This window comes from Echinococcus granulosus (assembly GCF_000524195.1).
Source record: "Echinococcus granulosus chromosome Unknown EG_S00043, whole genome shotgun sequence".
Taxonomy (NCBI): Eukaryota; Metazoa; Platyhelminthes; class Cestoda; order Cyclophyllidea; family Taeniidae; genus Echinococcus; species Echinococcus granulosus.
The window spans coordinates 108,194-121,546 of NW_020170423.1; the positions used below are offsets into that span (position 1 = coordinate 108,194).

General features: G+C 40.4%; 2 protein-coding genes across 2 annotated transcripts in view; both read left to right on the forward strand. All coding sequences in view use genetic code 11, as the record gives it.

Annotated features, from left to right (window-relative positions):
* The window catches only part of EGR_05631 (Carbonic anhydrase-related protein), a gene marked incomplete at both ends in the record, with an annotated part of 10,061 nt that extends 2,774 nt beyond the window's left edge, over positions 1-7,287 (forward strand). Inside the window, 4 exons of the mRNA XM_024494880.1 lie at positions 397-575; positions 4,456-4,638; positions 4,835-4,930; positions 7,132-7,287. Of these exons, the coding sequence (XP_024350677.1) occupies positions 397-575; positions 4,456-4,638; positions 4,835-4,930; positions 7,132-7,287 (614 nt within the window). The remainder of the gene's footprint in view (positions 1-396; positions 576-4,455; positions 4,639-4,834; positions 4,931-7,131) is intronic.
* A 766-nt stretch (positions 7,288-8,053) lies between these two features.
* Positions 8,054-13,065, forward strand: EGR_05632 (Carbonic anhydrase-related protein; the record flags this gene model as incomplete). Its single annotated transcript, XM_024494881.1, has 5 exons — positions 8,054-8,204; positions 9,297-9,451; positions 9,976-10,101; positions 12,809-12,848; positions 12,974-13,065. The coding sequence occupies 5 exons, from the start codon at positions 8,054-8,056 to the stop codon at positions 13,063-13,065; spliced, it is 564 nt and encodes a 187-aa protein (XP_024350678.1).
* Positions 13,066-13,353: the final 288 nt, after the last annotated feature.

A 13,353-nucleotide genomic window follows, 5' to 3' on the forward strand; every position in this document is an offset into this window, starting at 1 on the left:
GCAGTTGTATCTTAGCTCAAAGGAAGATGGATGCGATTTTTAGGATCTGGCGAGTTCGACCGAGATTATAGCATATAAGTCCCCTATTCCCATGTCTAATCTCGGAGGTGTTTAACTCCTTCACATCAATGTGTCTAGAATCCCTACTACTCGACAGAAAGCCATCTAATAATCTTAATGTTTTGTAGGCTAACCAGTGCGGTTGTTTAATTCATTGGTGTAATGTTGTTGAAACGATTTGTCAACTTTTATGGCAACATCTTGTTTACTCCTCCCCATACATGATTTAAATTAACTAGTAAAGTACATTTCAACCCCAAAAACAATCCAAAAGCGACGGACCAACAACTTTGACTGTCCTCCCAACACTTCACCCTGTTTTAAATCCCCCTCCAGCCACCCTACTGCTTGTGATCGCAGGATTCACCGAGGCGACAGACAGGCCATTGATGCGAGCCGAGGATTTAACCACCTGCAAACACGGCAAGCGCCAATCTCCGATTGACATTGTCACCGATGCCCTCATCTTTGACCTGTCTCTGCATCCCGTCAAACTGCACGGTGCGGACCAACAGGTGAGACCCTCCCCCCCCACCTGATGCCCAAATCCCCCCTCCACTCGGGTCCCGGTGGAAGCGTGGGAGACGTCTTAATGGTCAAACAAATCTTTTCTGGCCTTCAGAAGATTCTAAAATACCTTTCTAGCTTAAGTAATCACATTGTCATCAATGAAATAAAAAGTCAATTAACTTCCTATTTTATCGCAGGACAATTTACCCACCTTGTAAATTTTATCAGTAGTATATGCAAGCATAGGTTCATTTTAAGCTACGCCGACGATTGTACCGCTTATCAACCACTAACTCTCGCAATTTCAAAAATTTTTTCTTCACAAGGAAATCTTTTTGAATCCCCACTTTTTAGATCCACCCACCGTTTTCTAAGTCCGACAAAATAAGGTGAATTAAAATATGGTTTAAACAACAGACCCACACTTGTCTTTGTCACCTCATCTTAGCTTTAAATATTGTTTGCCTCTTTCTTTTGTCATCGGTTTTCCAAAGAAGGCGGATACAATTAGTTGATTGGGGAAGAAGAGTCGCAGGCTTCCCTGCCAATGTCCATTCCGATTGAAGTGCTGCAACTGCAACCGAGCCAACAAGCACGCATTTCTCCTCATGCTTTTTGTCTTCTAAGACCTTGGCGGGCTATTTTTGACACGGGTGACTAAATGACAGCGGTAAAATTCATCGGAACTTCTGAGAATTGTGCTGTTTTCGCCTCCTTCATAATTTATGACACACCCAATTCGGAGGAGGAAGCTCTTCTCCACTACCCACCCCGAAAATCCTCTCGGAGAGGCTGTAATTGGTCCGCAGCTTCTCCGGAAAATTCAACCAGTCCACTTTATTAGGGAGAAACTGGTGGGCGTCGCTGTACTAGACTTTTAATGAGTTAGTCAACGCAGAAGTGAGGCTGAACATAGCCTCGGAAAGCATACCCCGGCGCTTGAGCAGACTCTTTATTTACTTGTGCATCCGTTTAAAATTAATCAAGTTTCGCCTCCATGACAGAAATTAAATGAAACTTTTTTCACACCAATGATCTGTTTATAGTGGCGTTTTTTTTCACCAACCAACGCGCAAGCCCTCCATGCATTAAAACCGCCTTAAATGTTGTTGTTTTGTTTGTTGAAAATTACTTAAAGTCCCCCTTTTATAATTAAAAGATATGCCATTTGAAAGAGGATTTCCTGTCCTTAAATGCCGGGATTTGAAAGGGGATAGGTATACCAATCCCTTTTGTTCCCTCTGGCAGAAGAAAGAAGTAGTTCGGTTTTCCCTTTTCTCTTGTCCGCATCTTCTGCCTCTATTCGCGTAATTTTGCGTTCGTAATCTCAACACTTTGCAAGCTACCAACATTGATCGTGATGCTAATCTACTTTATGGCCAGATTTCAAGTCTCAACTGTTTTAAAGTGCCGCCACACAGGTAAATTAGTGAATCACCTGAGAGATTTAAAAATGATAACATCTAGTCCGCATCGGAAACTCATCTGTCCAGTAGTGCAAAAGTGCGCCTAAATTTTTAGTTCCTTCGAAAAGCTCAAAAGAACTATTCTTCCTTTTCTTCACCTCTACTCCTCGCTATGTATCCACCATTTATTTAAGTTCATTGCGTTTTTTGTTTAAAAATAGACCTAGGCAATTCCCATATATATTGGTGTATTTCTTTTTTCCCTAAAAATTTGAACATTTTAGTGACTGCTAGGAGAAATAAATGTTAATGCTAGGCGTCACACGTACTCTACGTGTCAAGTCCCTACCTAAGTCGGACGTCATAACCTCTCGAAACATGCGCATTTACGTGGTTTAATTACATGTCCTCGTAATTGAAAAACTAATCCCACTTTTTTCGTGTTTGAGCGGAGGTTTTATGGGTTTACAGGTCAAAATAATTGATGACAAGCGATGTCATTTTAGGGGCGATAAAACATCTGGGCAGCGGTGGTCAACTTCCGTCTTGGAGTTTCTGGTAGAGAACATGTTAAAAATTTTACTTGGCCAAGCCGCCTGGCATGTCAACTTTAAGCGCGAGCGCACTACAAATTCACGTGCATATTTTATAAAAGAACTAGTAGATTTATACGCATGTCTGATTTGAAAAAGGGATCCGAAAAAGTCTAATTTTATTTGCGAAGTTAGCTGCAATATCTGTTTGAAAAATGAAAGCCGAGTCTGCACAAGTTTTGCGAACGGCAGATGTGAGACAAAATGACTTCATTTGTTTCAGGGAAACAGGGATTAATGCATGAAAATTGTTTATTTCAGACGTGAAGTGCATTGCCATTTTAGTTAGTTCTGGATTCTTTGCGTTCTTTAATTAGGCTTCTTTGTGTTCAGAAAAAAAACGCAAAAAAACATACCTTTTTGCATTTACAATGATGCTAAGGAAACGTACGCCTCTAATATAGGTATCATCTGAGTTCCTTCTATTTACATTATTTTGGGTTGTGGGAATTATTAAGAACTTCTTTCACTTAGAACAAACAAGTATAGTCTAGTAATAAGTGTGTAGGTTACATTTGACCTCGGCGGTGGAGTAGTGCGGCTTTTCGAATCTTCGTCATCTTGCAGCTGAATATGAAAAATAGTAGAAATGTTAATTAGCCCTTTACGACCTAAGCAATTGAAAGAATTCTAGTTCGTCTTAGGTTTTGGAATGTCCTCAGTCAAAGTGCAATAAGAATTCATTTACTTCTGTCATTCGACTCTTAATTTGTTTTTGTTCCCCTATGGTCAATTATGAAATAGTTTTTTTGCCTTGAGAGACTATTTTTTCACGCTTTCAAAAATCAGATTGTGATAATTTGATTCTGATTTTAGTCTACACGTGACAAAATTTAGTTGTTTACTGAGCACTTCCACATCTTTACTTTGAGCCTTGTCCTTTAGCCTTAGCACTTAAAGCTTGCGCGTGTTAAAATGTGTATAAACTTTTTATGGCTCAAGATGGGGTGTTTGGAGCGGGAATTTGGTTTTTATTTTCTTGCTTACCTACTATTCAAGACGCGAGTGAAGCAACTATATCCCAAAATATTAGCGTTCTTTGGGTCCCCATGTTTAAGAACTCCTTTGTTATGTCTAGAAATGTATATTTACTTCTATTTCTTGTTCTCATCTGTTAAACTCTTATCGTTTGCGCCCAATTAATCCATACACTATATAGCGGAATAGATTCGTCCAAAGTTTAGTATTTTAATTCAATAATATCAGGCCAGTAAATTGTTGTTGCTTTTTTATCTTCTTCATAAAAGAGAGAGGAAAAAACCAGTGACTTGTCACTTTATTCCAAAGTGGTCTTATTCAAATAAGTGGAAAGTGTCCAGCGCCTTACTTAGTAAACTCGGAAAGCACACTTTTAATTGCCTTACAGATGCAACACCTGTATAAATGAATTTATCTTCGGGAGGCCAGTTGGAGTGAGTTTTACCCTAATATGCAAAGAACTTTTCTTTTTGATCGGTAGTTTAGGTAGCCAACACACCTTAGATGTTTTTTTTTGCATCCATTTGAAATAGAATGTTTAAGAAGAATGTGCTCCACAGGCAGTAAATGCTACATCAAATTTAGGCCCTGAATGCAATTGATTTGTGAATCCCTAAGGCCTGAAAAGAAGTTGATTTAATGCGTTTGCTACCAGAGTCTTAAGGGGAAATTTATCACCAAGACGTGGGAAAATTGTGTTTTATTGGAAGTTGTGCAATAAAAGGTTGACAAGGCGTATTTGTCCTCAGTTGAAAAGTTTCTACGTTTGTCCGGTCTTCATAAACTCGACTAATCTGTTTGTGACACTCGGTTAGTGATACTGGAAGGGAGTCTGAGGCCAAAACTACTTCACTTTTACCAGCAAAAGCATCAGACTTTTTTATGCCTTCTTTTTTTGTTCTCTGTAGCTCACGATTTCAGTAGAAAACGCCGGCCACGACCTACTCTTCGCTGTAATATTTGGTGTCATTACATTCTCGGGGGGACCGCTGTCGTACACCTATCGCTTGAGTGAAATGCGACTTAAATTTGGCTCCTCGTCTGATCGTGGGTCAGAGCACCGAGTCAACTCTTTTGCCTACCCAGGCGAGGTTTGTGCTTCTAACTTTCCTATCAAAATAGCTCAAGTTTTTTCTTAAGGCGGTACAATATTGCGACCTTTGGGCCTTAATGATTAAGCCATTACCAATTTATGACCTTTCTTGACCTTTATGACCATTCTTAAGATCGCTAAGAGCAGGGTGAAACAGCTGAGGGGGACTCCTTTTGTCTCTCTCTCCATTTCAGCTACAGCTGTATGCCTACAACAGCGATTTGTACCAAAGTTTTGCGGATGCTGTTGATAGACCCAATGGCATTGCCGCCTTCTCCAGTATGCTTCAGGTATGCCTCATGTGCATACATGTGGATAAAAAATTTTGCCTTTTTTTGCACTAATTTTCTTTTTACTAGTAGTGTACCCCTCTGTGACAGAGACTGACGTGTGAGAAGGGCATGACATGAGGGTTTTAAGCAAAGATGGACGCGGCCTTTTTGCACCTTTCTTGTGGAACGTTTCGCTTTTTACTCTGTATAGGTGTTCATACACCCAACAGAGGTGTAGTATGTTAAATCTGCAATTTTTTGCATGATTAATGAGAATAGCTATGTGCAAAGTACAGTTTCGAAAACCTGTGAATACATGTATATATTTGGCACATGGGGTGCAACTCGCACAGTTGGAGATGAATTTGGAGCATTAAATCTGCGGCTGACAATTGCCAAAAAAATAACTTCTCAACAAAAATTAACAAAAGAACACTTAACTAGGCAGCTTTTTTCCTATTAATGTCATTTTTAAATGTTATACCTTGCTTCTTGTTGCAAGAATTTGGGTGAACTACCCCATGGTTATTTTGGAAAATAGGAGTTCTAGCTACATATCAAGATGCGCTGCCCCGTGTCTCTTCTTCCCCTAATTTAACTTTAATTGCCTCATTGTATTCACTCGAGTTGTTGCCAGCAGATAAAGTAAATAAAAGTGGTAGGAGAAATTAGCTTTATTAAAAAAGGGAATAAAATTGCGCTATAGAGCAGAAAGGACAAAATATTCCAGCGGAGAAGTATCACATTCCGCTTCGGCAGAGCTATGCCAGGTTAAAAGTAGTCGAGTGATTAAGAAGTAAACCAGGTCCTCTTTTTTTTCTCTTGTGTCCCCACAGATGTCAACAGAGACAAATAAGGACCTAATGGGAATTGTTATGGCAGCAGAAAAAACGCAGTTTCTGGGTACGTTTATCCATGTTATATCTTTCAAAATACCAAATTAACTTATTCACTTCGTAAGTACCGTTTAATGAACTAGGAAAATTTATAATAGCGGCTAGTGCTTTTGAGACATGAGGAAAACGAATTTCCGCAGTTGATCAACCTTTAAAAGGGTGCGTTTATTCCGTATGCACGAAAACAAATACAAAATTTTATGAGTTAGTAGATTTAGGGTAAGATTTTTACTTGAAATGGATATTTTTATTCATCCCTCGGCCGTGTAGGGTAGTGCGTTTTTTCCGTCACAAATTTCGATGATAATTTTGCTATTTACTTTGGATGGCATATTTTGATCCATAGGCGCGCATGGGGAATGGTGGTGGGGAGCATGCAGGGTTTTAATTTTTCGGAATTGTCTGCAAATAATTGTTTAAAAGGGGATTCCCAATTTATGTATTAATAAAGTATACTTATAAACGCCCACTATTAATTATGGCATGCAATTACCTCTCATTACTGCGGAAAAAACAGGTACACAGGCGGTAGCAGCGGATTTGGAATGTAAGCGATATTTATCCATTTACTTTTATCCCACTTCGTAAAGAATGCTGAAGACATTCGCCTTTTAAGTCGACTGAAACGGCGAGAATTTCTTCAGCGACTTTCAAATGCTTGTGTGAAAAGTGCGGTCTAGGTGTTTAGCAAAGCATTATCACGTTCGAGTGCATTTCAGGCCTCAGTAGGTATACTTTGCGTTTGGCATCTAAACTTAAGGGTAGATTTCGGTCCTTCTTCAATATTTAAAATAGCCTACATTTTATTGTCTCTACATAGATCGTCCAGAATAAAATATCCACGCCAGACGTCTTTAGATATTTCTATGCAATATACCCCACACAATTTAATTCAGTGGTTTTGTAAACATATTCACGTTTAACGCTTGGACCAAATAATTTTTTTCCCAAGTCCTTTATGACCTCTTTTGATGCTGCTGTCGTTGTAGGTGTTAATAATAATGCGGATGCTATCAAAACACCCACTGCTATTCCCTACTCCCCTTGTTTACACAGTAAAAGTATCTTCGATTTTGCGTACCATCCACTTTACTTTCTGCCGCTGTGATCATCCGTTTTCGTGTTGCATGCCTTGCGGAGTAAAATCCATTTGATTAATTAGGACTTTTGAGTAGTGGAAAATACAGAAAAATTTTCCCATTCTTGGAGGAAATGATAATTAGTCTTTCTATCCACAGTTGACACATTGTCGAGATAATATCTGGGGCTTGACGTTTACCTGGGGCAAGGAAGGAGGCAGTAAGTGTAAATTGCTCCATCAAGGAAGTCTTCACCACCTACAAATTGCAGTACATAGCACCACCACCACCACCACCACCACCACCACCACCACCACCACCACCACCACCACCACCACCACCACCACCACCACCACCACCACCACCACCACCACAATTTGTTCCAAAGCCGCAATTTTAAAGAATTCCCTGTTTAAGCTATTCATTTCCCTGTTTATTCAATTACATTAATTCCTCTGACTCTAAATAAACGGAGGAGTCGAAATCATCCAACACAAGGGAAGGAGGATTCCACACGCCGCCGGTTTTGTTAATTTCCCCATCTGGTTAGTATTAACTCGCGGGCTTCATTATTTCAGTTATCATGCCTAATGTACAGCTTGTAGAGCGCAGTAAAAACTCTTTTCTGTAGACACAGACCAAGAGTGGCAATAAAATGTGGCTTGTAATTTAGAAGACATAACACTCTCCCTCTCCTTCACTCACTGCAAGTGCTTGAAGCACCACTTTCAGTCCGGGGGTTGAAGGAAAGAAGTAAAAATGTCTTCTCCCCACAATTTCCACTCATCCTACGCTTCCACCAGCCTTCAAAACCCAACCTCCACTTTTGTATCCTGCAATTAGTTGTACCGACTTTAGTTGCTACGGCAACTAATCAACTAGCCCTTTTCTCTCCTCATAAAAGGGGTTATAATGGAACTACCTGACGAAATTTTTCCTTTAATTTTAATAAATGAATACATAAGTGATTAAAATTTGAAATGTTCATCTCAATTAGGGGTTGAGCACTTCCTGTTAACTGCTGGTTGGGAAGCTTTATTGTCGTTTTAAACAATTACCTTAAAATATGAGCAGCAATGCGGTTCGGGGTTGTGATTCTTGCAGAAAAAAGAGGCAAATATACATATGTGGTTGAGTTGACAAGTCAATAGCTAGTTTCATGTCTCATGACCGTGTCAAGCTATGCTCCAGATACCATCAGAGGCCTAGGGGGCGAGGTGGCGCGGGGTGGCGAGGAGCACCCGGGACCACGAAAGGGAAGAATCAGAATTGGCATTGCCTCGTTTGGTGACAGTATCTATGATAGTATCATCAATAGTAGGGATTTGTGCAATATAAATGGAATTGGTGTCTCTTTCATCCAAAGAAATGGGGTGAGGGAGAAAATTTGGGTAGACAATCATGGCAACCGATTGTATTACATTCCCATCTATCTCTTTAAATCGACATCGTAATAAATTAGAAGGTAAAGCTTCCCATTTCCTTCTCATGTGCGAGTTAATGTTTTTAAAAGTGGAAAGAAGGACTGCTAATTTTATTTTGAATGAGATAAATACACAATAGCAGCAGCAGGGCAGCAGCCTCCCACTCATGACCAAATAACGCATTTATCTTTCCTCTGAGATAAAAAAAAATAAAGCACAGTCTCCTATGCAACCTTACTTTTGCATAATTTCGAGGAAAGGAAATGTCCAAAAAGGGGAGCGTATAGTTGACTAATCAACGCAACGGACCGTGAACCTATGGGTACCCCCAGAAAGCGACTCGCTGATTGGTGGATTTTTGCATCAGGATAATTCTTTCCTCTTCTCCGGCAAAATTTTGCTTTATAAATTAACTAGCACAGCAGGTAATGCTGAATTCAAGCATCTTGCAAGGAGAGGAGAAAGGTTAACCTAGCCCTCCGTACTACATACTCATACTTGCCTCGCTTGAACTTCCTGTACCACCTACTTGACAAAAAAATTAAACCAGCTCTTTCTTTTCCCCTCCACTTTCAATGATGATAGTGGCATTAGCTGGTTCTGGTAAACTTCACCGGGTTTAACTTATCAGGGGTTTAGACAGAATGGAAAGTCTTTTCATATTATTTCCCTACTCCAGTATAAAATGTACGCATTCCAGCGTAGTTTCTCTCCATCAGTGGGAGGTATCAACCCACCTTGTTGCTTACTTTAAGTTAAATATTTTATATTATGGATGGACTCATTGTTTAAATGCTACACTGCCTCAGAGCAAGTAATTTGGATACATAGAGCTAACGTGGTTGATTGAATAAATGATAAATGGACCTATCTACGGTATTGCTGGTCTACTAACCTCTGAAAAAGATCTAAGAGCTGAGCTCTACTTGACTAAACAATTAGTAGGTCTTGGAAACTTTTCATTTTTCATTTGTTTTACTTTTAGGCAATAAATTTCATCTAAAAGGAATCGAACTACAGGCCCTCTTTCCGGCCATCGATGAGTATATGACGTATGAGGGGTCGCTGCCATTTCCAAGTTGTGCCGAAACGGTGACCTGGATCATTCTCAATAGATCCATTCAGATCTCCCTGAAAGAAGTAAGCAAGTCATCTTAAAGGCTCTCAAGCCATTGTCTTCATGGGTTACTATTCGCAGAACTTGGTTTGGATTCCAATGTCGTTCCTTGGGGTGGTGTGACTTTTCAGTAATGTTAAGAGATAAGATAAACTGGAAGACCATTTTCACTAATCACCTCAAGTATCAAATTAAATAATTAATAGGGAAGGGTGACCAGACGGTAATAAAAAGGTGGATGTGCTTGTGGATCCAACAAAGGAGACATTTTCTCCTTTTCTGCCTGTTATACCCTTAAGAGGAGGGAAGAAAGTTGTTCTTTACAATCGCCACTATCACTACCACCAATTTGCCAAGTCGGAAGAACTAGAAAACAGCTATATGTGAAGAATAACATTATCCCCGTAATATGCTACTTATTTCATATTTCAGCAACCTTCACTTAAAAGCACTGACCCTTTGATTGGACTACTTTCTCTAATTTGCCTTTTCGATATTTCAAAAGAGAGACTAATTCTGTTTGTTGTTGTTCCTTGTTTGACTGTAGATGAAGGTTCTTCGACAATTACGAACTGACAAAACACTATGGTCCACCTCAATGGCTGACAATTTTCGACCAGTCAATCCCCTTAATAATCGCTCGGTGCGGACAAACATTCGATTCGCCGATTCGGTAGGTAACTCCTCCTTCTCCTCCTTACTAAACCTTTGCTATCGCCTTGATTACCGAGAGTGAACTGGAAGACAGTTGGCAGCAATAAGTCCTTCGTGTTGAAGACTCATTAGGTACTGCCCGCCTACCTCAAGGGACTCGCACCGACCGTAGACAAATAAACGCTGATAAATCGTTCTTTTTTAGCCAGCACGTCATTGCCTGCAAGAAGCTAGTTTTTCTGACAGTTTTTTTACAACATCATATGAAGGGAGTCTTGAAGTGCTACACAAGTATTTGGTGATAACAAATGATATGTTTGTTGGCAGAACAGACGGCGAGAGAGTACCCCAAACTTCATGCCCCATCAGAAGTCAGCCAGTCCGTCTAGCAATTTATCTACAAGCACTATAAAATGTACAATGCCTTTTTTATAACCTACCTGCTAATGCATGCAAATGGAGCGCATTTACTTGGTACCATCTACGACTTCTCCAAGTGAATATTGGACATGTAAATGAGCTGTTTCCCCATCAATTTAGGGCTCTTGTGATGGCAGAAGGCCTGTAGCCTGCTCTTCCACCGTAATATCATCAAATTGTGTGAGGCAATCTTTTCGAGATGCTGCTCTAACCCCAGAACCACGTTTGATCCGCCAGGTCGGGTAGACTGAAGCCTAGCATACCAAATCTCAAGGGAATCCAGTAGTGTCTCCTCAATGCTTATTCCTCTGTGCGGAAGTCTTGGGCTTATCTCCCACCTAAACTTCCTCCGCACGCGCCAGTAACTAGAGTTCCACAGGATTTCACCCACATCGACACTTCTTCAAGGCAGATCAGGTTATCTTTTAGGAGGAAAAAAGGAAGTATTAACTTCGCACCCGAAAATAAATGAGTTTTTCTTCCTACTGAAGTATGTGCGTGACTGTTTATCACCAACTTTTAAAGTTCATTGCCACAGGTTATTATATGCGATTTATACGATGATAGGTGGGGATGGGGCAAGTAGGCTTCGATGGGGTGGACGATCGCGTGCGCGGAGTTTACTGCCCCATCTCATCATTTCTCCATCGAAAGGCCTTGCAGAGTAGATTAGATTTTTCCAGCTGAATAGATACTTAAAAGCAACGTTCTTTGCATTTCTTTTTCGGGCTCTATTACTTTTTTTGGTCTGCTTTGCTTCCACCGTTTCAAGAAATGCAAATCTTGCGGATGATCGTCGGTCCTGCTGCGTTGTTCTGATGTTGCAGTCAGCAATTTTTTGGATAAAAAAGAAACAGATTGTAAAGTTTAATAAGCCATAAGGTTGAGGGTCTTGCAAAATTATAGCTCCAGTGCCTGGAATTGTCCCTCCGGGACGCAATAAAGTTTACTATTTAGGCGGGAAGACCCACTAAGGAAGGTGTAGCCTCGAGGCAGGAAGGAAAGATTCCAATCTGTTGCAAAGTTTTATATGGATGCCTTCTTCTCTTGACCATCGTCATCAAAACTCTCCAGGGATAATCACTCGCCTAGGTCGTCCAAGGCTTTCCATCAACCGAGAAAGACAGGAACGAAGGCGATATGGAAACTTTGAATGCAGCTGGTCCCCTTGGTGGGATTTGGTTGGGGTCCACGAAGTTCGTGTCCTCTGAATTGCGATTCGTGTTGCGTGGGGGTTTACCCAACAGCCAGATAGCCCACCGCCTCAACCGGGGACAGTAATCCAAAACCAAAAGGAGGAAAAGGTGATATTATGTCCTCTGACTTCGTCGCAAATCAAAGCTAAGTATGGTTCCGCCCTATTTTTGACAGTATCTCCAAAGAATATATCTTCTTTCTCTAACGTTTAAAAACCAATTAAGGCAAGATTTCTACTTACTTTGATCGGGTTTACTTGACACCGCCACTTCGTGCCATCTCGGAGGATGCAATAAAGCCTGACAGAGGGTTCACCATCAACGCACCAAATGACCGAAAGGGTATAATCAAGTAGAGGATTCCATAAAACTAAGATAACAGCAGAACTCTAAAGTTCACTTTGTTAAATGCGCCATTAGAACAGCCGTCCTTTTATTTTATAGCCTCCCTCAGAGCATCCTTCTCGGCACGATCGTCTTTAGTAGATTGTAGTTGATTGCAAGAAAAGAACCCAATTAATTCGTTTAATTTTCCCTATAGAAATACTTCAACCCATCTCATTGCTGATGACGAATGAAGTGGACTTAGTTCTCAACAAGACTGGAGTGCGAGAGCATCTTAAATGCCAATCGCTTGGTGGTAGGAATCTTTACCTAAAAAACAGAATAGGAAAGAAAACCATCCTGTCTCCTCACTTACGGTAGACAGTAAAGTTGATAAGCAATCCCTCAAGACTGGAGTGATAAAAAAAGTCGACGTGATTCCGACAGCCCTTGTAGAGTGAGCTTGCGTGGATTCAATCTTTATTATGGAAGTCCTCCTTCTTTACTTACCACCCAATAGCATCAAGGGTGGGTTTGTTTATTACTGCCTCCAAAGCGGCAACTTGAGTCATCTTTGGTGGGATGAAACAGTCTGAAAGGGTTTTAGTATTGACATCCGGAAGGACAAGAGGATTATCGGTATGGTTGGGACGTCGTGATATTAAGGTAGTGGCCGAAAATAACTTTAAGATAAAATCCAAAATTTAGTTCAGATCTGCCAACGCTATTTCAGCATGAATTTTTTTTCGTGAAACTTTAGTTATCCGCTAAATTTTGTAATTTCAGGAAAGTGTCTGTGAATACCGGCCTTCCGTAAGCTACTTTGGTAAGTCTTATCGTCTACTGAATCTGTAATTCCGTCTACTTACTGTTTTAAGTAGCATTTTTGGTGGCGAGCTTAGATTAGATAAATTTTAACCATATTTCCTTTTAGCTAGCCATCCTTTGCAGACCTAGTCTACGACCGCACTGCACTGAACAGGAAGATCTACCTCCTTCCCAGTGAACCCTATCCCGTCCCCCGACCCACGAAGTTGTACTAGTTCTTCCTCTCCCTGCTCCTCCCTCTGAAATGAATCTTTGTATTTCATTTTGCTATGCGTATGTACAAAAAAAGCATTCCGTTTGCAATGACCAAAGAATGAAGCGCGTTTTATCGAGCATTTGCGTAGTTTAATGCATTCTACAGGCAGAGCATTGTTACTTAATTCCAATTCAGTAGACTACTTAGGCTCCTCGAAAATCTTAAAAGAAGATATTTTAACCGATCTTTCAACCAAGTATTAAGAAGATATTACCCCACTTCCCGAATTTTAAGATTCTTAAGTTTT